At 36.3% G+C, this 21,965-nt stretch overlaps 1 protein-coding gene across 3 annotated transcripts in view; it reads left to right on the top strand.

Annotated features, from left to right (window-relative positions):
• Window positions 1-21,965, top strand: part of LOC143242207 (lactadherin-like) — a 41,502-nt gene that overhangs the window by 1,400 nt on the left and 18,137 nt on the right. For 2 of the 3 annotated variants that reach the window (XM_076485588.1, XM_076485578.1), the window contains exons 2-6: window positions 11,850-11,936; window positions 16,780-16,979; window positions 18,276-18,398; window positions 18,886-19,024; window positions 21,666-21,806. In XM_076485588.1, the coding sequence (XP_076341703.1) occupies window positions 11,861-11,936; window positions 16,780-16,979; window positions 18,276-18,398; window positions 18,886-19,024; window positions 21,666-21,806 (679 nt within the window). In that variant the 5' untranslated portion in view covers window positions 11,850-11,860. The remainder of the gene's footprint in view (window positions 1-11,849; window positions 11,937-16,779; window positions 16,980-18,275; window positions 18,399-18,885; window positions 19,025-21,665; window positions 21,807-21,965) is intronic. The other variant, XM_076485583.1, reaches the window with a different exon arrangement.

Genomic DNA, 21,965 nt, shown 5'->3' with positions numbered 1-21,965 from the left:
TAATATCAAACATTTTAATATCCCAAGTGACCTTCGTTTTTTTTTTTGTGAATGACACTTTTCTGAAGTTTCGTCACTGTACAACTTACATATTCCGATACGGTCGGACAGCGATTGTTGTTGTAAGTAGATGAAACATGAAATACAACGTCACTGCAAAAGCAACGCTCACTGGTTACATTTCCGTGTCAATTTTCTTGTACCAAAAATACACCGTTGCAACATTTTAAGAAACGCAACTTCATTTTCAGTGAGAGTAGGACCATCGACGGTGTCTTTGCTTCCCTGAGACCACATGGAACTTTAGACCGTCGAGACTTAACATGCAACACGGTCGTATGGGGCCTCACTTGTTTGTTTTTGTAACTAAGTGCAAAGCTACACAATGGGCTATCTGTGCCCTGCCCGCAACGGGTATCGAACCTCTTATTTCTAGCGATGTAAGTCTGCAGAGCATACCGTAGGTGGGGTGGCGGGCTGTGGGGCCTTAAACTGTCAGAACGTAACATGCAATTCCTATGATGGCAAAAGCTGTAAACTGTTGTACTTCATTCCAAACCACAATTTAGTATAAAATATTTAAAGCAGTCTTATTTTTATTCTTTGTATTAATTCAGTATGACTAATTGCACTCACTGATTTAGTTTTAGTCGCTTAGCGAATAAAATTTTAATAAATTATTGACTTTAAAACTGTAAGATTGATTCGTATATAAGATATGCAACAATTATGTTGTTTTACTCAAGTTGTTGGTCCGGCATGGCCAGGTGGGTTAAGGCGTTCGACTCGTAATCCGAGGGTCGCGGATTTGAATCCCGGTTGCACCAAACATGCTCGCCCTTTCAGCCGTGGGGGCGTTACAATGTTACGGTCAATCGAACTATTCATTGGTAAAAGAGTAGTCCAAGAGTTGGCGGTGGGTGGTGATGAGTAGTTGCCTTCCTTCTATTCTTACACTGCCAAGTTAGGGATGGCTAACGCAGATAGCCCTCGTGTTGCTTTGCCTGAAATTCAAGGACAAACCAAAATCAAACCAAGTTGGAACAAAATAAGAGATGCGATAGTAAAACATGGACCTGTACAATTAAAACTGTTATTTACATACTTAATAAAAAATTAGCTTTGAAAGATGATTTCTCAGAAATAAATCTGTTTTCGCAAAATGTAAAATGTGCGAAAAGTACCACCCCATGGAAGTGGGAATTTTTCCGTTTTCTTGAATATTATTTGATAATAAAATAATGCAGTTGAGTGACGACGAATGACTCATCACTGGCAAGGTATTGCAAAAGAAACTAACTGTAGAATCTCAAGTAGTTCATGTGTGGAATGGTTTATTATTTGTTTGTTTTGAATTTCGCGCAGAGCTACGTGAGAGCTATCTGCGCTAGTTATCCCTAATTTAGCAGTGTAAGACTAGAGGAAAGGCAGCTAGTTATCACCACCCACCGCCCACTTTTGGGCTACTCTTTTACCAACGAATAGTAAGATTGCCATTAGAGCAAACCCAGTACTGAAAGGGCGAAAATGTTTATTGGGACGGGAAATCGGATCCGTGACTCTCAGATTGCGAGTCGAGCGCCCTCACCACTTGGTCATGAATGTAGAGAGTTAATATTAGACCATAATTAATCGATATTGAACAGCAGTATTTGATAGGCATACTTGATAGGACAACTGTAATAGTTATGCATTATGCAGAAAGGAATTGCTGACCTCTGATTTTTTAAATCAGTAATTCCCAAACTCATCTAGTCTGAGTCTCATTTAATGCAAATAAGACAGTAGTGGAAACAATAACACCTCCCTTCGAAATATTGCATCATTTAATTAACTTAACATCATTTTTATCGTTCATTACAATTGTAAGTAATTCATCATCTTTGTTTTCGGGCCACTTTTGGCGGCTCCAGAGGTTTTGCGGCCCCCGCTTTGGGAAACGTTGGTTTAAATCAGTGTTTTTCAACCACCGATCCATCACAACCACCTTGTCGGTTCGCGGGGTTTCACTAAAACGAAAAAAAAAAAAAAGACAGAATATTTGTATGTAATTTTAGTGGTCTGCGATAGCGCATGGAGGTGGTGGTCCCAGGTTGAAAAACGCGGGATTAGATCGCTCCTGAAAAGAAATTGTTACAGCTCGAATGAATTAGATGGTAAAGCTTGCGCTCAATCCAGTGTACTGAATAAATATGTAAGAGTGCTTATAAAACACGAAGCAAGTCGTAATTATTTTAGCTCTAAAGTACAGAATAAGCAGTACATAAACTCTCGAAAGAGTTCTAAAATTTAAATGTATGAAGTATTATTCAGTTCCGGTGGACTGTAACTCTGACGTAACTCATCACGAGGTACTGTCGGTGGTTTTAAAAACGGCGAGTATCCAAGTAAACGAAGTAAATATTGAATACAATTTCACTTCCTTAATCTTAAGGAATACACAAGCTCTACTTTATAAGAGATGGTTATCGAAGAGGTCACAAATCCTGGTGTACTGTTTGGAACCTGCCGAGATCGAGGATAGTATAACAGCAGAAATATGGGAAGTGGACACAAGGGTGCGCAATCTAGGCCGCTGAAATTAAACAAAGTTGTATTCTTCATTCCTGATGACTATCGTACTTTAAACCTTGTACTCTGTGATATTGTAAGTTCCCGCAACTGATAAAAAAAATTGAAACATTGTGTAATATTTATATATTAACAGATGAGCTATTTTCAAGGTTTATGTCACAATCAACCACTCCAACGCTATAGAAGAACGTAACATTGAAACTGTAAAAGCGCTAAGATACCAAGCAAAGGATACATGAAATAAAAGGAAATAACAACTGGTAGTAAAACATATACCGAAGCTGAATCATTAGTTGATAATCTAATATGATACAGATTTCTAATGCCTTTAATAGTTTGGTACGATGTGTACAGATAAATATATTTAGCAAACAAATGTGGGACACAACTAAGAGAAATGATATTGTTAATAATGGCGTAGATAAAAACCCTTCTTCTGTATAAAAAAATGGTTTTTATAGGGTTAAGACAAGCTCCAAAGAACTTGAAATATTATAACTAGAAACTGGGCCCGGTGGTTAAGCACACGACTCCTAAGCCGAGCGTCGTGGGTTCGAATCCCTGTCACACCAAACGTGCTCGCCCTTTCAGCCGTGTGGGCGTTATAACGTGATGGCCAATCACACTATTTGTTGGTAGCACTCGTGTAGCTTTGTGCGAATTTCAAAACAAACAAACAAACTCGAAACTCTGGTCAGATGAAAAAAAATGATTTGGTAGTTACGAATCTGAGGATGAAAAATAAATGTTTCACGACAGTGGTTCAATAGTGATGGTTTATTTATGTGTGTTTGTAGCAATAAAGCTATTCTAAATATCGAACACAATGAACAAGTAAAAGCATACACAGATGTAGTTGTAATCCAACAAGGATGGGTCTAAATCAGAAGCTGACAAGACTTTTCACACTCTTTGAACATTGGGTTTTATTTACAAAACCCACTTAGCAACACTACATTCCAAAGTGTGTATATATTTACAGCGTCAGTTAGTTGTTGCATCTACGGAGAGAAGTTTTTCGAAGCTCAAAGTCAGTGAAATGTATGTGAGGTCGCTTATGGTTCATGACCTTTTTGCAAGTTTGACAACGCTCTCTGTCGAAAAGGACGCTGCAAGAAAGTTAAGTTTCTGAACAAATCTAACAGAAGCAATTAAGAAGTTACCTGTTACCATTTGATTATTACGTGAAGATGTATATTTTTAAAGCTGGTATGTGAAATTTCTCACTTTCGCGCCAAATGTGTCTATTCAGAAGACCTGCAGTTAAATTCCATATGAACTCCAGGTCCACTCTTTTACAATACTTACGATAAATAACAAAATAAAACGAAGACAGCACTGAAAAGGTACATCTATTCATTAAAATAAATATCATGTGCATTGAGACTTTAAAATAGCACTCTGCACTTTAGGGGGGGGATGAATGCATTATAAGAGAGACAGTTAGATCCCGCTATTCGATGCGAGTAGCGTAACGTTTGCTGTAGGTGCTTTTTCTTGAACATAATTTCTTTTTCTAGTCTATTAGTTCAAAATTGCAAATGGTTTGTTTGTTTGTTTGTTTGGGAATTTCGCACAAAGCTACTCGAGGGCTATCTGTGCTAGCCGTCCCTAATTTAGCAGTGTAAGACCAGAGGGAAGGCAGCTAGTCATCACCATCCACCGCCAACTCTTGGGCTACTCTTTTACCAACGAATAGTGGGATTGACCGTCACATTATACACCCCCACGGCTGGGAGGGCGAGCATGTTTAGCGCGACGCGGGCGCGAATTGCAAATGGGTAGTGGAGAGTGCTCCCATATAGCTTCGCGTGAATATCCAAAGCAAACAAATAAACAGACTATCGAACCTGTATTCTCGTTGTTAGGTCATTCGTTCAAACTGTCGAAGCACTATGTTATAAACCTGTGTTATTAGTGTCTGAATTCTAATTGACTGTATACATTAAAAACTTCACTGAAGCACGTTAGATTAAGACATAACATTATGCCATTCGAATCTGAGTTTCGGCTGTCAGATTAAACGGTATAACATTTTGGAGATATATTGCAAAGATAGTCTTTTCATCTTTACATTTAATTAGAGTAGTGGCTTATTTTCTTATGTCAGATTTACGTATATTACAACCCACTTTTTTACACCTAGAATTGAACCCTGAACCTCTCGCGTCCCTAGCAAACGCTCTGTTGTGATTAAAGAATGGCTTCAGTCACCGCATCTTTTGTGTTATCGTTATCACGAAATGTAATTTTAAATAACAACCGTAATTAAAAAAATACCTCAAGGTAAATTATTTTCATTTTAATATGTTAGCAAATGACATGTTTTTATGTCGTAATTTGTTTTTAAGATTATTGATTTGAAAATAATGTAGAATTATATTTAGTGGTTTGTTTGTGTGTGTGTGTGGGGGGGTCTTTATCAGTATCATCCCAATTAGAAATAACAGTCCAGAAGATTCAATTACTGGTAACTTTTATTGTTTCCTTAGACCCGTCATTGTTATTAACCATTGATTGTATAAAAAATAATTGCTTTAGTTTTCCAACGTTTATCGTGGTCGTTTGGTGGCCAGTATTACACATTATTACGTCCAAGTGATGTTCATTTCAAAAAACCTTGTGGAAATTGTTATTGTGTTTCTTTGTTATTAAGCACAAAGCTACATAAAGGACAATTTTTGGAAACGATCGGGTTATAGGATGTTGTATCATTTATGTGAAATTAATTTTTGAGGATTTGCCTAACATTATAGACATAATTTTAATGCTAATTAATTAGTGATAGAATGAGCGAAAGGGATAACCAGTATTTTGATGTAGTTTTGTGATTAGCAAATAGTTTATTTTTTCACATCTGCAATCAAATATGTTGTTTATTGCTTATTTCTCCACATGTCAAAATTTATATTTTTGAGACTTTTCCCATCACATACTTTCATACCTTTTAAAAGCTGTCGAGGTTTCTCTGTAACTTGTAGTTCAATGGAATAAATGTTCATTAGTTTCCACCAGCTCTAACCTAACTTAATTCTCAGTGGTAAGTTTACAGAATTGCAGTCTTAAAATCTGGGGGTTCGATTTCCAACGGTCGATAAAGCAGATAGCTCAATGTGGTTTTGTTATACACCAAAATAAGTAAGTAGTAAAGAAAGCTCGTGTTGTGCACGCGTTACGATGCAATTCAAGAACCCCTAAAATAAATCAGCTACCCTGACAGTGGGGGTTGAAATGTCGCATGAATTTTTCACCAAGGAGTCGCGTAGGGTCAGCTGCAACAGTGTGATCATTACTCAGGGACGCTGCCAAAAGGAAACGAAGTGAATTTAAAAGCTCGATTTTATGATGACATATCTAAGCCTAAACATCAACACAGTACAAAGACGTGTGTATATCATGTGACAGTGTGTGCTTTAGCGCAGTCTTGAAGCGTTCTGGTTCATTAAATTTTTAATTGAATTTCTTCTAAGTTGGGCTACAACTGTTTGTTATTTTTTAAAATCTAATTGCTTTTTAACCAAGGATGGGTAACTGGCGCTCTCTGTAGCCTCAGTGTCTCATCTAGTGCTTTACACCATCTTGTTTTTGATTTATTGAAAAACTTGATGGCCATAGTCGCACGTTAATTGATGAAACTTGAGTTACAGAGCCATCTGTATTCTTCAGCTTGGTGAGAAGAAAGTAATTTCGTGTCAAAAGAAACTTTAGTGAAAGTACTTTTTCAAATTGAAGCAATTGATCTTGACACGCTTCCTCGCCGTCCAAACTCACACTAAAGGTCACCTGAGGTCATACAAAACGACTACGATATTTAAATGTATTTGAATAACCAGGCCTCCACTATCTTTGTATTGGTTCGGAAAAAAAAAAACCTAGTTCACTCGCACATAAAATGAACTGTTCATATATTTATCGCTCTTTGATGTCAGAGGCTTTGCGCTGCGGAGAGGTTTATCTTCATAAAACAGCATTTCTGCTACCTGCCAGATGTGCGCACCACTTTGATGAACAAGACTATGTTGTATTGTGACAAATGAGATGAAAATTTTCTGCGGGACTAGAATCAGCAAATTGTGCAGGGTCAAAAGTAAAATGTGGCCCATAAATAGCTTGTACACACTTGCCCTTGGTTAAGGTACAGGTTCCCTCTTGGTGTTAATCACGCTGAAATCCTACACAGTTCTGATGGGCGAAGCTACGATGAGGTCTATGACACAATTGTCTTAACTGTGCTAAGATCGTGACCCTAAAGAAATAAATACAGAACAACTAACCAAGTATTCTATTACGAAAACGTCAGCGCTTCTGTATAAACTATCATTTCCTCTGTACTGCCATGTCCCATTCCGCTAAAGAACCTCTTCAGGATGTGTCACTAGAAAAAATGTTATAGCTTGACAAGGACAAACAAACATCAAAACAACTTTCTTTTAATTGTAATAAGCTCCTCCCCAGTGACATAGCGGTATGTCTGTAGACTTACAATGCTAGAAACCGGGTTTCAATACCCGTGGTGGGCAGAGCATAGATACCCCTTGTATAGCCTTGTGTTTAATTACATAAGACAAACAGTTTAGCATAACGACCCCTAAAGTGGTACAAATAACTTGCATGTTATAACAGCAATTACAAACAAGCAGTTATAACATGGCCCGGCATGGCCAAGCGTATTAAGGAGTGCGACTCGTAATCTGATAGTCGCGGGTTCGCATCCCCGTCGCGCCAAACATGCTCGCCCTATCAGCCGTGGGGGCGTTATAATGTGACGGTCAATCCCACTGTTCGTTGGTAAAAGAGTAGCTCAAGAGTTGGCGGTGGGTGGTGATGACTAGCTGCCTTCCCTCTAGTCTTACACTGCTAAATTAGGGACGGCTAGCACAGATAGCCCTCGAGTAGCTTTGTGCGAAATTCGAAACAAACAAAACAGTTGTAACACAAATTCAAAATAACAAAGACGACGCCACCATTAATTATTATCTACTTTTTGTTGCAATGCATACTTAATTGAAAATAAATTTTAACTCAAAATTGGAGATACCATGAATTGGTTTGGTTTTGGTTTTTGGAATTTCGCACAAAGCTACTTGAGGGTTATCTGTGCTAGCCGTCCCTAATTTAGCAGTGTAAGACTAGAGGGAAGGTAGCTAGTCATCACCACCCACTGCCAACTCTTGGGCTTCTCTTTTACCAACGAATAGTGGGATTGACCGTCACATTATAACTCCCCCCACGGCTGGGACGGCGAGCATGTTTGGCGCGACTCGGGCGCGAACGCGCGACCCTCAGATTACGAAGTGCACGCCTTAACGCACTAGGCCATGCCAGGTCCACCATGAATTGGATTCACTTCTTAATTGTTATAGCAAAATGTGTACTTGTCCTTTGTCATCAAATTTTTGAAAACAAATGTGCCGAACCACACAGCTTATAACCTAAGAAATGCCCTCTAGTGGGTCAGAGGTAAATTAACGAATTTACAATGTTAAAATTCGGGTTTAAATTTCCCGGTGGACAGAAATATATACATATATACATAAGATATTGTGTGACTCTGCGCTATTAAAACAACCTTTGAACTATGAAAGAAACTTAATATAGTGCATCACTGAAGATGTATTGCTACTGATCTAAGTGAAGGTTAGGGCGCTCGACTCGCAATCTCAAGGTCGCGGGTTCAAATTCCCATCTCACTAATCATACTCGCCCTTTCAGCCGTGGATACTTTATAAAGTGACGGCCAATTTCATTATTTATTGATAAAAGAGTAGCCCAAGATTTGGCGGTGGGTGGTGATAATTAGCTACCTTCCCTTTAGTCCTTCGTTGCTACATTAGGGACGGCTAGTGCAGAAAGCCCTCGTGTAGTTTTGCGTGAAATTCAAACCAACTGTTAAAATGCATCTTTCATTTTCTTGGTGTTTAGGATGTTCAAGTTTCACTGTACAGGTTGCAAACACGGTCGCCCTTTCAATTTTTGGGGCGTTATAAGTGATGATCAGTCCTACTATTTGTTAGTAAAAAGTCGCCTGAGAGTTGGCTTCCACTACTAAATTAGGAACGGCTAGCGCGGATAGCTCTTATGGAACTTTGCGCAAAATGAAAACCAAACTCACATGTAACATAAGTAAGGTGCGCTTATATTTTATAACCATCATCTTTTGGAATAGGCCAAACGTACGCAGGCCGTTTTTATCCATGAACACTTATTAATAATCGACGAAATCTTCCTCTACAGTCGACTATTATATGTCAACCTATGGCAATACAACTGTCTACACACATATATACACAGTGGTTTACCTGCGGACTTACAATCCTAGAAACCGAGTTTCAATACCTGTGATGGACAGAGCGCAGATAGCTCTTTGTGCAGCTTTGTACAGAGCAAAAAAAAAAAGCATACACAAACATGCATAGTCTTATTTCTGAACTCTTATGTCCAGTCCTTCATAAAGTGTCGTGTGATTTTCATCTACACATTTCAAGCCTTCAGATACAATCACTTATTTGGTTCTCATACTATAGTACAGTCTCATGTTTTTCACCACCTCAATACACTGTCTACAGTTCCTTACCCATTTATAAGGCATCAGTACTATGTAGACAATTTCTTTCTAATCCTTAACATCATTGTAATAAGTTTTAATCATATTATTCATTTTGTTTGTTTGTTTATTTGTTTTGGAATTTCGCACAAAGCTACTCGAGGGCTATCTGTGCTAGCCGTCCCTAATTTAGCAGTGTAAGACTAGAGGGAAGACAGCTAGTCCTCACCACCCACCGCCAACTCTTGGGCTACTCTTTTACTAACGAAAAGTGGGATTGACCGTCACATTATAACGTCCCCACGGCTGGGAGGGCGAGCATGTTTGGCGCGAACACGCGACCCTCAGATTACGAAGCGCACGCCTTAACGCGCTAAGCCATGCCAGGCCTCATATTATTCATGTCATATAGTCTGTTCATAATCAAATATGTTGATTTTGCTCCTTGTGCTTTAAATATTTCTTCTTTTGTTTTCATAAAAAGAAAAAAAAATCCTTTAAATCAAATAATGGAATTTGCAGACACAAACTTGTTTGTCTCGATGGTTGTTGAAAAATATTAGGTTATCCAGAAATAAATGTCGGAATTCTCACGATGACATTTACAAGCTAAATATAAGTTATCGTCGGTTGGTTGGTTTAATCCAAAATTTGTCGCTTACAAGGTGTCTTAATTGTCTGCTGTTTCAACTCTACTCAGAGTAAGTTTCGCAACCCCCAAGGCAGCATGGACAAGAAGGACTTTCGTCTGATTTTCCTCTACGATTTCAAACTTGGACATAAAGCTACCGAAACTACACAGAACATCAAACAGACATTCGGTCATATATCTGTTACCAAACGTACAGTTCAGCGTTGGTTTCAAAGGTTTTGACATAGAGATGAAAGTCTTGAAGACCACGAATGTTGTGGAACGAAGCCATCCTCAGATGCAAACACATTAAGGGAAGCAGTTGACACAGACCCTTGCACAACAGTACGTGAGCTTATAGAAAAGCCAGGCACAAACAAATCAAGCATTTCCAACCACGTGAGTGCGATTAAAAAGACGAAAAAGTTGAATAACTGGGTTCTGCATGAGCTGACTGAAGATCAACAAAATCGGGGTTATGAGACCTGTCAATGATGACGCCCCAAAAATTAAACGAATTTGGAATTGAGGTTCTGCTTCACCTACCTTATTCCTCAGACCCCCCCCCCCTACACATTTTCATTTTTTCAAGCGCTTTCAAAACTAGACAGCTGTAGAAGAAGCTTTCAGGGAGCTCATTGACCATAGAAACTCTGATTTCTACAGAAGGGGCATAAACAGCATTGTTACACGTTGGCAGAAGTGTGTTGAAGCAAATGGCGCTTACTTTGATTAAAGTATGTTTAAAAACACTGGTTTATACTTTTCTAAACTTCGCAGTTCAAAAACATTTATTTCTGGACAATCTAATATTTAATATAATTAACCATCTTCCTAACTACACAATTCGTTTACGACCATACAGTGCAATTTGCAGCTTTAGATGCTAGTTATGTATTGAAGAGGCAAAGTCTCCAACTGATTGAAAGGAGACTGTCATGAAGCGACTGGTTACTTTGACAAACCTATTTCTACATATAGTAACATGTATGAAGCTGGGAGTGAGCGAGTGGCTACAGCTCAAAGTCTAACTTTAAGGTGCGGGGTACATTTCCACAAAAATGTTCTCAGCCCCTTTAGAGCTGTGTATGCTTTGTAAAAATAGATAAATAAAAATAGAACAATTGCTAACGGAGGACGCTGTTGACTAGCTTTCCTTACTCTTAGTTTATTAGATACAAATTAGGGGCGACTATGCGTGGATAACTTGTTTGTTTGCTGGGTTTTTTTAATTAAGCACAAAACTACACACTGGGCTATCTGTGCTCTGCCTACCACGGGTATCAAAGCCAAGTTTCTAGTTTGTGTTCAAAAGGTACCACAGGCAAAATTTGCTTGTCCTTTGTATGAAAATATATATAGCATCATTAACATGCGTGGATACACAACTCTTACAAAGAGCGGAAGATTACTTTAATATAAGTAGATTTTATAGGTGGATGATGGGTGTCATACCAGTTTAGAAAATTCTGTAGGAAATTTTATTCTAGTATAATTCTGCTGGATCACTAATGTTACCTTATTCATTTGAACTTTTACTACCATAAGAGGGCTGGAATGCCAACTTCAAAAAATAAGATTTCGTTACTCACCAACCCCAACGACAAGATGTTTTTGTATTTTGTCACTTTTCTTCTGAGAGAACCCATCTTCCCACAACTGTTTGCAGGCAGTGAAGAGCTTTATGGATGTGGTACGTTGTGGACGCGCTCTTTTATCCTGTTTATATTATTTTATTCTATTATTGTTTATTATTCACATGCAAGGCTTTGTGAGTGGAAGTTAAGAGTGGCAGACGGTGTATCCCCACCACTATGTGGGCTTTACTTCTATAGATACCTCCCAACTCCAAAAACACGATGCATCTTACACCCTCACATTATAGCCAGTGCTTTGGTTACCTTGTTTTGTATTATAAATATGTTAAATTTCATCGTAAGTTTGTAACGCAGTCCTTCTTTTTTGATGTAAATATCTTAATTTTTAGATAATGTTTTATGCCTACCTTATATGTATATATACACACACGTACACACAAATATATTTAGAATACATACACGTCTTACTGGTAATACTGAGTTTTTTTCAACTTCTGTGAAGAGAGCGGTGAAATGGATTTAGGATCTCTTTGTATCCAGTTTTTCATTATATTCTTCATGTCTCTGGTATCCAAATTCTTCTGTAAAGGTAAGCAAACAATTATCTATCTATGAATAAACGGTTAATCGATCCATATGTTTTAGTCTTTGATTTTATGAAGTCGTTATTACCTGTATATGGTTTGAATGTTTATTCTTGTTATTTGTTTATGCACGCTTTCTCACTGTTTAAAACGTACTTAACAGTAGTCTATTGATAATATAAATATGGTTTCATATATGGTTTGAATGTTCATTCTTGTTATTTGTTTATGCACGCTTTCTCACTGTTTAAAACGTACTTAATTTAAACACAGCAGTCTATTGAAATTGTAAACATTTCAACGTAATTTGTTACAAATCTTTGCAAATCAGTATTTTAAATATTGTTAGCAAACTAATAAAGACTAAAACAATTCAGGGTATTCAAAACAAATATTAAAGCAAAATATAAAATAAACATTACCAATACTTTAACAATTGTTCACCGGTGGATCAACGGACGTTTAGGCACTTATGACGCTAAAATCTTGAGTTCGATTCCCTCTGACGAAAACAACAGATGCTTCAATGTAGCTTTGCACTAAAACAAACAAAGTCTAAACAAAATTACGTGCTATCTCTTAATGCCGAGATTAAACGTGAAGTCTACTTGTCAGTATATGCGAGTAATACTATTAACAAAGAAAGTTTAGAAGGAGTAGCACATTTTTATGCTTGTTTGGAAATGAGAGAAACCGACCTTTCTTGTATGAAATCAAGCGTATTAAACGAGTGTTTTACATGTAATCTTCTTCAACTTTGTCACTCGGAGATTCTTGGCTTAAGCTCGCACTGTTATTTGGTTTTGTTGTAAAATAACTAAAGCCAGAAAGTACTTGACTCAAATATTATTATAACAGTCATGCATGATCCTATTTCATGACAAATATCATCTATTCTTTTTTATTATTATTTAGCTGTTTCTTTAAGTTTCCATTCGAAACGGTTCCGTAAACTGTTCAGCCTTCTCAAGCCTAACGTAAAACTTCGAAGAAACGTCGTGATCGCTAAAATAAGGCTTGTTTGTTTTAGAATTTTAACGTAAGTTACACATAAAGCATAATATATATAAACGTAAAGGCAGCTACGTAACAACACTAACCACCAATCTTGAACTACGCGTATGTAACCGAATAGTAAGATTTCACCATAATACATCTACGACCTCTAACAGGACGAGAACCGTAAATTTTCCAATCCCCAGACCAGACAAGCTAATAAATGGGCCACGCCCACCCCTCTAAAATGGAGAATTTTAACAATTCCAGAATGTGTATGACATAAAAAAATAATAAAACATTTTATGTAGATAATTTTTTATATGTTATTTTCTCATTAATAATTGCTCTACCAAACCTGTTTAAATGAAATCAGCCTCACAATTTGAAACCATAATTCAGAAAAATTAATAATCTGGAAGTGTCAGTTTTGGTCATATTATTTCAGTCAGTCACACAGTCCCCACAGAAACTAGAAACTAAACGTTCAATATAATTTTCTAAAATGGTAACGTTTGATAAATAAGTAAAAGAAAGGTAGGAATTTAATCTTTGTATATCAAATGAAAACTAAATCTTAGTTGCTTAAAGGTGACACTCAACAAGTATTTAGAATGTTGGGTTTCAAAGCATATTACAAAGAATGCTTTGGATTGCCTATATTGAGTCTGTTTGTGTGTTTCGAGTTTTAACGCAAAGTTACGCGAGATTTATTTATTCAAGGCCAATCATAATCTTTAACTGATAGACTAGATAGACAGCTGTTGACAGCTAGTCAACAGCGCCCACGTAAACCATTGAGTTAATCTTGTCTAACCGAATAGTGAAGGTTCACTGTTACTCTTATAACGCACCCAAAGAACGGAGCTCGTTTTTGCAACAACAGCTGGCGAGCCATGAACCCTTGGATGCACGGTCAGAACCCACTAATTACGACATCATGTCCGGCCCCCTACTGTGAGTTCTAGGATTAGCTACAGCGTAGCGACTAATATCAGGGGTTCGATTCCTCTCGATGGACACAGCAGACAGCACGATGTGGCTTTGCTGTAAGAAAATACACACACACATTCTCTTAGTATCTCTGGGAAAATAAAATATATAATTTACAAGAGAACTGCGCAAAAAAATACATGAGCAATCTTCACATCAGAACTCTTCAAACGTCATAGAAAAATCGAACCAGGAAAACTACCACGCTAAATATTTTATCTGGTTACTGGTACAATAATCAGTTGCAGTTAGCGTATAACTAACTCATTAAAATGTTTTCGGGGCACGAAGATTTAGAAACAAAAATTGTGACCGACAAAATGTAAAAGAAATACACGAAAAACTTCGTCTTGTAAAAGATTAAAATAACCAAATAAGCGCTATGTACACACGAATACTGTGAAATGCTTGGTTCACAAACATACATCAAACAAATGCATATTTATACACAGACTTTCAGACAGTGGTTTTCAATACCGATACTTAAACATCGAAAACTCTGAGATTATTAAGGGCTGATACATCAAAGTAGAAAACAAATCGCTTTAAGCAAGCAAAAAACAACTGGTTATTTTGATGGGCTTATTTTTCCAAGGAGTAGAACATCACGATTTTGATAGCTGTTATTTATCTTGCGGTTATATATATATATAGATATATATATAGGCCGACCACGAAGGCGCGGTCATATCTTTTACTGACTCTTATGATAAAAAGAAGCCTAAGGCATTAGAATGATTATATTTCACTGGGACAAGAGTCGCGTAGGCGACTCTGGGGTTAGGAGAGAAGAAAATGTGTATGTAACTGTAAGAGATAACACCACAACTCGCAAGGTGCCAATAGAAATGAACTAAATTATATACAAAGCTTGTCAATACCGTAATCAAAATAACTATAATTTTTTACGATCACGCCAAACATTTAGGAGTGATGATAAGGAAGGCGAGCTATGATGTGGCACAAGCAGTTTGTGACCATTCTGTCTCAGACGTCAACCACTTCAACATACTTAACTTAGTTCGCACCACAACATTTGTTCTTAATGATGTAAATAGCCCCAAGACCGTTACTATGTCTGTCGTATTTTCTAGCCCGCCTGATGTGCCCTGATATTGGGCGAAAGGCCTCATCGGTGCTGGATGTTCTGCGGTTGACACATTTTAGCATATGCTTATTTGGTTTTAATCACAAGGTCTTATAATTGCTTCTGTAATTTTCTCAGTATTAACAGTGTGGTTGTTTCTCTTCTCCGGGAAAAAGAATAACATGTTAGTTCGTCAATTCATTTGAGTAATAGTTAAATTGATAACAAATGATTAGTTTAAAAATATAATTGGTGTTTCAAAAATAATCAATATTGTGTTATCAGACCTTACTGTAATTCTGATTTTTGCTGTTGTTTTATTTCTGAATTTTGTGCAAAGCTACTTGAAGGCTATCTGTGTTAGCTGTCCCTATTTTGAAACGATAGGCTGGAAGAAAGGCAGCTGTTCAACATCACCCACCGTAGGCTTTTAGGCTAATCTTTTATCAACGAAATGTGAGATTGATTTGCACACTAAACACCTCCACAGCTGAAAGAGGAAACATGTTCAGTAACGCGATTCGAACTTATGATCCATAGATATTAAGTCGAGCGTCATAACCACCAGGCCAGGCTAAGCCTTTCTGACTTGTAAGTTACTTAAATAAATTAATAATAATTGTATTTCACTTATTTAGTCTACTTCGCACCACAACATCTATTTTTTGATGCAGCTAATGATATAACTAGCACATAGACAATTACGATATATGTCGTATTCCAACCGAAATAATTGTCCCTGATACTGGATGAAAGGTCTAGTCGGTATTGGATATAGCAGGAATAGAGTGGTTGATATATTGTAACGTATTTCCCTTACCTCCCTTCGTCAAATTATTAGAACTAATAACATTAATGCAAGTGCAGACGCATAAATATGAGGAAGAAGTTGTGACCCATTCGAGCAAAATGAAAGGTGAAGCTATTCTTTTCCTTAGTACTTTTGGTTGAATTAATATTTTGTTGTAATTACTTTGAGGTAACTGTACTTTGTTTTCGTCGAAGCAGTATAAACCATATTTTTCTTTGAAGAAAAAATACTTCTCGAAATTATAATGCCTTCAATGCACTCTCCATAATTTTATCTCCTCATATGCGTATGAAGATTCCACTCAACATTAAGCTGAAACTTGTAATTAAACAAGTTCGTATCACTCACAGGACCTTGAAGAATATTGCCCATGAATTCCAGTATATGAAGTATTATATACAGCAAGGCTTGGTTTACAGGATAATCAAATGAAATACCATTTAAAGTGATCACAGTACTTATGCAGTTCATCTCCAAGCCCAATTAAAGCTTATTAGTTATTCTTAAACACAAATAAATTTGTGGTAAAGAAACTGTATTCAGTTGATTTAAAAAATAATAATGAAGAAAACTATTTGAGTCGGCAAACAAAAAGAAAATGACCGCAAAATAAGGCAATTTTACTAATCCTTGTACACCTAAAAAAAATGTTGAAAAACAAAATGAATTCTGAACATTTTTGAAGCAGAAAACATAAACTGAACCAAAATATTTTACTATATGCTCTAATTATTTATACTTACATGTTCATTGAATTATTTTATTGTCTATACCTTAGTCAGTACAGATAGCCAATCGAATAGCTTTGTGTTTAATAACAAACAATACCTCAATCCTTCTTCAAATGATTGTTTCGCAAACAGTTTTTTATCCTCTGAATATGTATAATTCAATATACGATGGTAAAATATAGTTTGTAAGTTTTTAATTGTTAATTCTTCATTGACATTATAATGATGAGAATGCGCTGAGCCCATGGGGCTAATGTCAGGAGCTGTCGAAGATTGGCAAATAAGTGCCAGCTCTACTAAATCATCAAAGGAAGCCCCTTCTTGTTCCATGCGGTATGCCCGAATTTTCCAACCCACTGGTAACGCTTGGTGTGCTGGCAACAAGAGACCTCTAGAATGGCTACAGGTTGATCTAGGGGTTCCAACGAAGGTTAGGACTTAAAATACAATTTATTAAGAAATGCAATTTAGCTTTATATTTATAGTTGAATAAATAAATATTAATTTGTCTAAAAGCATTTTATTTTCATAAGTTAAGGTGAATATGACTGTCTAAAATTATTTAAATTTTTAAACTGACTAATTATGTAATTTAGTTGTCCTGAGAAATATATTTATTAGTTTGTCTAAATGTATTTTCATTTCTTAAAGTGTGTAACATTTTAATGTCATCGTCCTGAAACAAATATTGATCTGACCAAACATTTATAATATTTTAAGTTTCACCACATATATGTTTAATTATGTTGTTTTATACTAACATCAAACAATTTCTGACTGGTTATGTGGGCAACATGATCTATTGCCCAAACTCACAAGTTAATAATTATTTTATTCTATTTCCTCTTCAGTTTTCTTTTTTTGTATGAATTTTTTTTTAATCAGTGGTGTCACAAGTAAATTTAGCACATATTCCTGAATCTACATATAAATATTAAAATTTTAAACATTTCACTGAAGGTTTTAGTCTCATTTTAAGAATCGGTAGCAACTTAATAAAATTTATTCGTATTATTATTATTCTAATTAGATAATGTTTCAGTGTCCCAAATAAATGCAATATCAACTCTTACTCGTAGGCCTATTCGTTTATACATGTCACTACCGATTACGTAACTGCGAAAGAGATAATTCCATTATCTAGATGATTATAGTATTTGTATAAAATATAAATAATTAATCAAAGATTGGACTACACTAATACATTAACCTTATCACTGAAAATAAGGTCTCAAAAAGGTTTATAGTTTCACGCCCTTATAAATTAAAATAAACGCATAACGAACGCACCTAAGTTCAACAAAATAGTTGTATAGATTGCTACCGATGTTTCCAACGTTGTTATCCCTCCACGTATTACAATATTCCTCGAATACTTTTACAGCCCCTCAAATTATATTTTTAATACTCTTATTGTCTTTTTCTGCAACTGGACTCTGTAACTCTTAATCTGTGAATTACTGAAACTGAAAGCTTACACCAAAGAATGAGTGGATATTAAATTTATGTGTTCAAGCACATTATTTTCAATTAGGCCTAAATAAATCAGCGATACCTTGTGACGCGCTCTCTGCGAATTACACCACAAATTTCATGTTGGGAATATACTAAAATATTTTGTATGTGTGGAATATCCTAATTTCATTACGTCAGTGATGATGAACTTTTAAAACAAGATCAATATTTATCAATATAAATTTTCCTTCTGTGACGTATTACGTTACAGATTACCAGTTTGATGACTCAAGGACGCGCTGACGGAAAAGAATGGGTGAAGTCATATTTGGTATCTCACAGCATGGATGCCTTCCATTGGTCATTCTGTCAGGACACATATGGATCCAGACAGGTAGTTTCGAGTGAAAATGTTTGTGAAAGAAACGCTTAAACATAAATATTTGTGTTTCATCTATTAAATGTCTTAAAACTGAAGATTTTAAAAGAGCAAGCCTTCTTGCATAGTAAAACACTGCTTTATTGTTGCAAAACAGAATATACACATTTGCAACGTCTACACTTAACATGGGAAGACTTGTTCAGTTGTTTGTTGCAAAAATAAAATAAAACTAAGTAGCTTGTTTCCACTAAGAAATATTAAATAAAATACGTAGAAGCAAGTTTCATAATATAAAAAAGTATATAGATTAGGGAAGTGTGTGCATTAATAAAAATATATAGTTTAGATATCTATAAATATCAAACAGAGGTCGAAGTGTAATTTATTAAAAATGTGGCGCACTGTAAATACTAGTTTTTGAAGTATTTTGGGATTAAATGTTATTGATCTTTTGAACTTCTCTTTTTTTATATAAACAATGTTTTTATGTGATACACAGGTATTTGCTGGAAATGTGGATTCTCATTCCATAAAACAAAGCTATTTTCGAGACCCAGTAATTGCGCGGTTTGTACGCATTCACGTCTTGGAATGGCATGGCCATCCAAGCATGCGCCTTGAAGTTGTAGGCTGTCAAGGTATGTGTCGCAATCATGTTACGATACAAAATAAAATTGTAATTATTAATCTTCCTGCGTAACGGAAAACAAATATACTTATTTAAGAACAGTTTCTTACTCAGTGTAATATACTTACAGACTTTTAATTTCATAAAAGTATAACATTATTTTGTTTTTGATGGAATTTCCAAGATAGAAAGTGTTCTTGGATTCATGAAATAACGCAAAAAACGTAGAAGTAGGCACAGTATTATTAAGTTATATGTAGTAGTTTATCTTGTTTTTGTGTTTCTTTTTTATAAAGTCAATACATTTTTCTCTTCGAGTTATTTCCATGATCTCGTAATAACTATGACCTTTCATACAACAGATGGCAGTACTGTCACGGTTAGAATTCTTGAGATGAGCATTTTCTGATGTAAACTGGAGAGTTTCTTGTTGCCGGTAGATGTAATGCATTCTTGTTTGGATGTTTTTGAATTTCGCGCAAAGTTACACGAGGGCTATCTGCGCTAGCCGTCCCTGATTTAGCACTGTAAAACTAGAGGGAAGGAAGCTAGTCATCACCACCTACTGCCACCTCTTGGGCTACTCAGTAACCAACGAATAGTGGGATTTACTATCACTTATAACAGCCCCCACGGCTGCAATTGCTAGCATGTTTGGTGTGACAAGGATTCGAACCCTCGATACTCGTATTACGAGTCGAGTGCCTTAATCACCTGGCCATGCCGGGCCTAATGCATTCTTAATTGCACCTTTGGAATTCAAACTCATACAACAATAGCATAATTAACGGAGTTTATCGTTTAAATTACAAAAGCATAATGATTTTTTCACCTAAACCTTTTCCTAAGACTGTTCACTAAATGTTTTGTACATAGTCGTCAAAGCGTTAAAACTGGGTGCTTATAACGCTAAAAATTAAGTTACAATACCCACGGTGTAACTTTTGTGCTTAACAACAATAAAAACAACCAATTTTCCTTATTTTTAATATTGAAATTGAAGATTTATTTGAAACATCATGTATAATACCAGTCTTGGTCTTTCTTCGTATTACGTCATTAGGTTGGCAAAAAGACAGTGAAAACTGTTTCTATCAACATTTTTTTTAGGAATCTCAACTTTAGGAAAAATGTTTTGATTATGTGAGAACACAAAACAACTCGGTGGACTCATCAGATAGCCCGCTGTGGCTTTGCTATAAGAAAAACACACATGCACAAAACGATTGTAATTTAAGAGTTCTATCCGTTTTTTTTTTTTATTAATTTTCAATCTGAATGACACTTATGTGTAAGTTAGGCTAACTGGCCAAAGGTTCGAACACAGTTAACCCTAAGTTAGAACTGATGTTCAGAGGGAAAACAAATAACCAGCAAAACCCGTCATCTCCTACGCGGCTGGCCCGGCATGGCCAAGTGGGTTAAGGTGTGCGACTCGTAATCTGAGGGTTGCGGGTTCGCATCCCCGTCGCACCAAACATGCTCGCCCTTTTACCCGTGGGAGCGTTATAATGTGACGATCAATTTTACTATTTGTTGATAAAAGAGTAGCCCAAGAGTTGGCGGTGGGTGATAATGACTAGCTGCTTTCCCTCTAGTCATATGCTGCTAAATTAAGGACAGCTAGCACAGATAGCCCTCGTGTAGCTTCACGCTAAATTTAAAAAAAAAGAACCAACTATTGAGACTGTGAAGCTACCGAGAATAATTGATGGATTAGTTGGGAAAAAATAGTGAATTATTGGGTTGTATTTAACAAAAGTAGTTACTTAGTAAAAGTGTTGTGTTTAACAGCAATAAAAAAGGAAAGAAGACGAAAAGAATCCTGCAGTTATTAAAAACAAATTAGGAGTTTCTAAAGCGCCATTAACAAGTGTTGTTCCTGTTCCAATCTTATATTAAGTGTCACACATTTTGGAGTGACACTTGTGTAATAATGGTTAAAGTAAAGAGAATTAAAATAGGTCTAAATACTGGAAGTCATGATGAACAAAAACGTTTAAGACGTGTGTAGAATTTTTTCAAAACATTAATGAAGACGTTCTGTAATTATATATTTACCTGACAGTTCTGCTTTACCACTTAGCTTATTATCGACTTAGTTTGTTTACACATTATGTGATTGTTAGATGAACAAATAAGCTAAGCCTAACAAGTGCATAAAAATTAACCCAATTCTAATCCAGCGTTTTCAAACCACGAAATATCGGTGATATGCAAAAACCCAGTGTTGATGAAATCAGTCGCTAATTGGACCATATTCAGACCTAACACACACACGCACAGAGAAAAAAATGGCTAATTTCAGTTTAAGATGGAAGATGCAAGCTTGTGGCTCACTTGTACTTCAGTTTCAAGGGTAATGTTTGTCTCCTGGAGGTTACCTGGTTACAAAATGTTTTTAAAAAGTGTAGTTGGAGTTTTTTGTGAGCACATGATGCAATTTTGAAAACTTAAAAAGTAGGCAAAACGTCACGTGCTTTGACACATGGTGGCTTGAAATGTGGGCTATAGTTCTTAGTCTCACGTGCGCTTTATCTATCACAGAATATTACGTACTGTGTTATATAATTTCATTGCGATTCTCTTATTAAACATGTCCTCTTCCCATACGTTCATAATGTGTTTCTATCTCTTCCATTGGTGTTTAGAGTGTAACAAAATCATCAGTAGTCCTCCGAAAGCACAACTGACTGCTTCCTCGTTCCGTCCATGGCACAAACAACTCACGTGCACCCCAGAAGATGGTCATATTTATAGCCCCGGAGCCTGGTGTCCCAAGAAAAAGAACGGTAATATGGGTGTAAAAGCTTTACAAAAAGTAATAGGTTGTTAATTAAATAATTGTTCTTCAGAGAACCTATATCTTATCATATTGATAGGTTAAGTAGTCACAGAGCAATGAAGACGTTCTGTAATTATATATTTACCTGACAGTTCTGCGTTACCAC

This window comes from Tachypleus tridentatus, chromosome 2 (genome assembly GCF_004210375.1).
Source record: "Tachypleus tridentatus isolate NWPU-2018 chromosome 2, ASM421037v1, whole genome shotgun sequence".
Lineage (NCBI taxonomy): Eukaryota > Metazoa > Arthropoda > Merostomata > Xiphosura > Limulidae > Tachypleus > Tachypleus tridentatus.
This window is presented reverse-complemented; position numbering and strand designations above follow the sequence as displayed.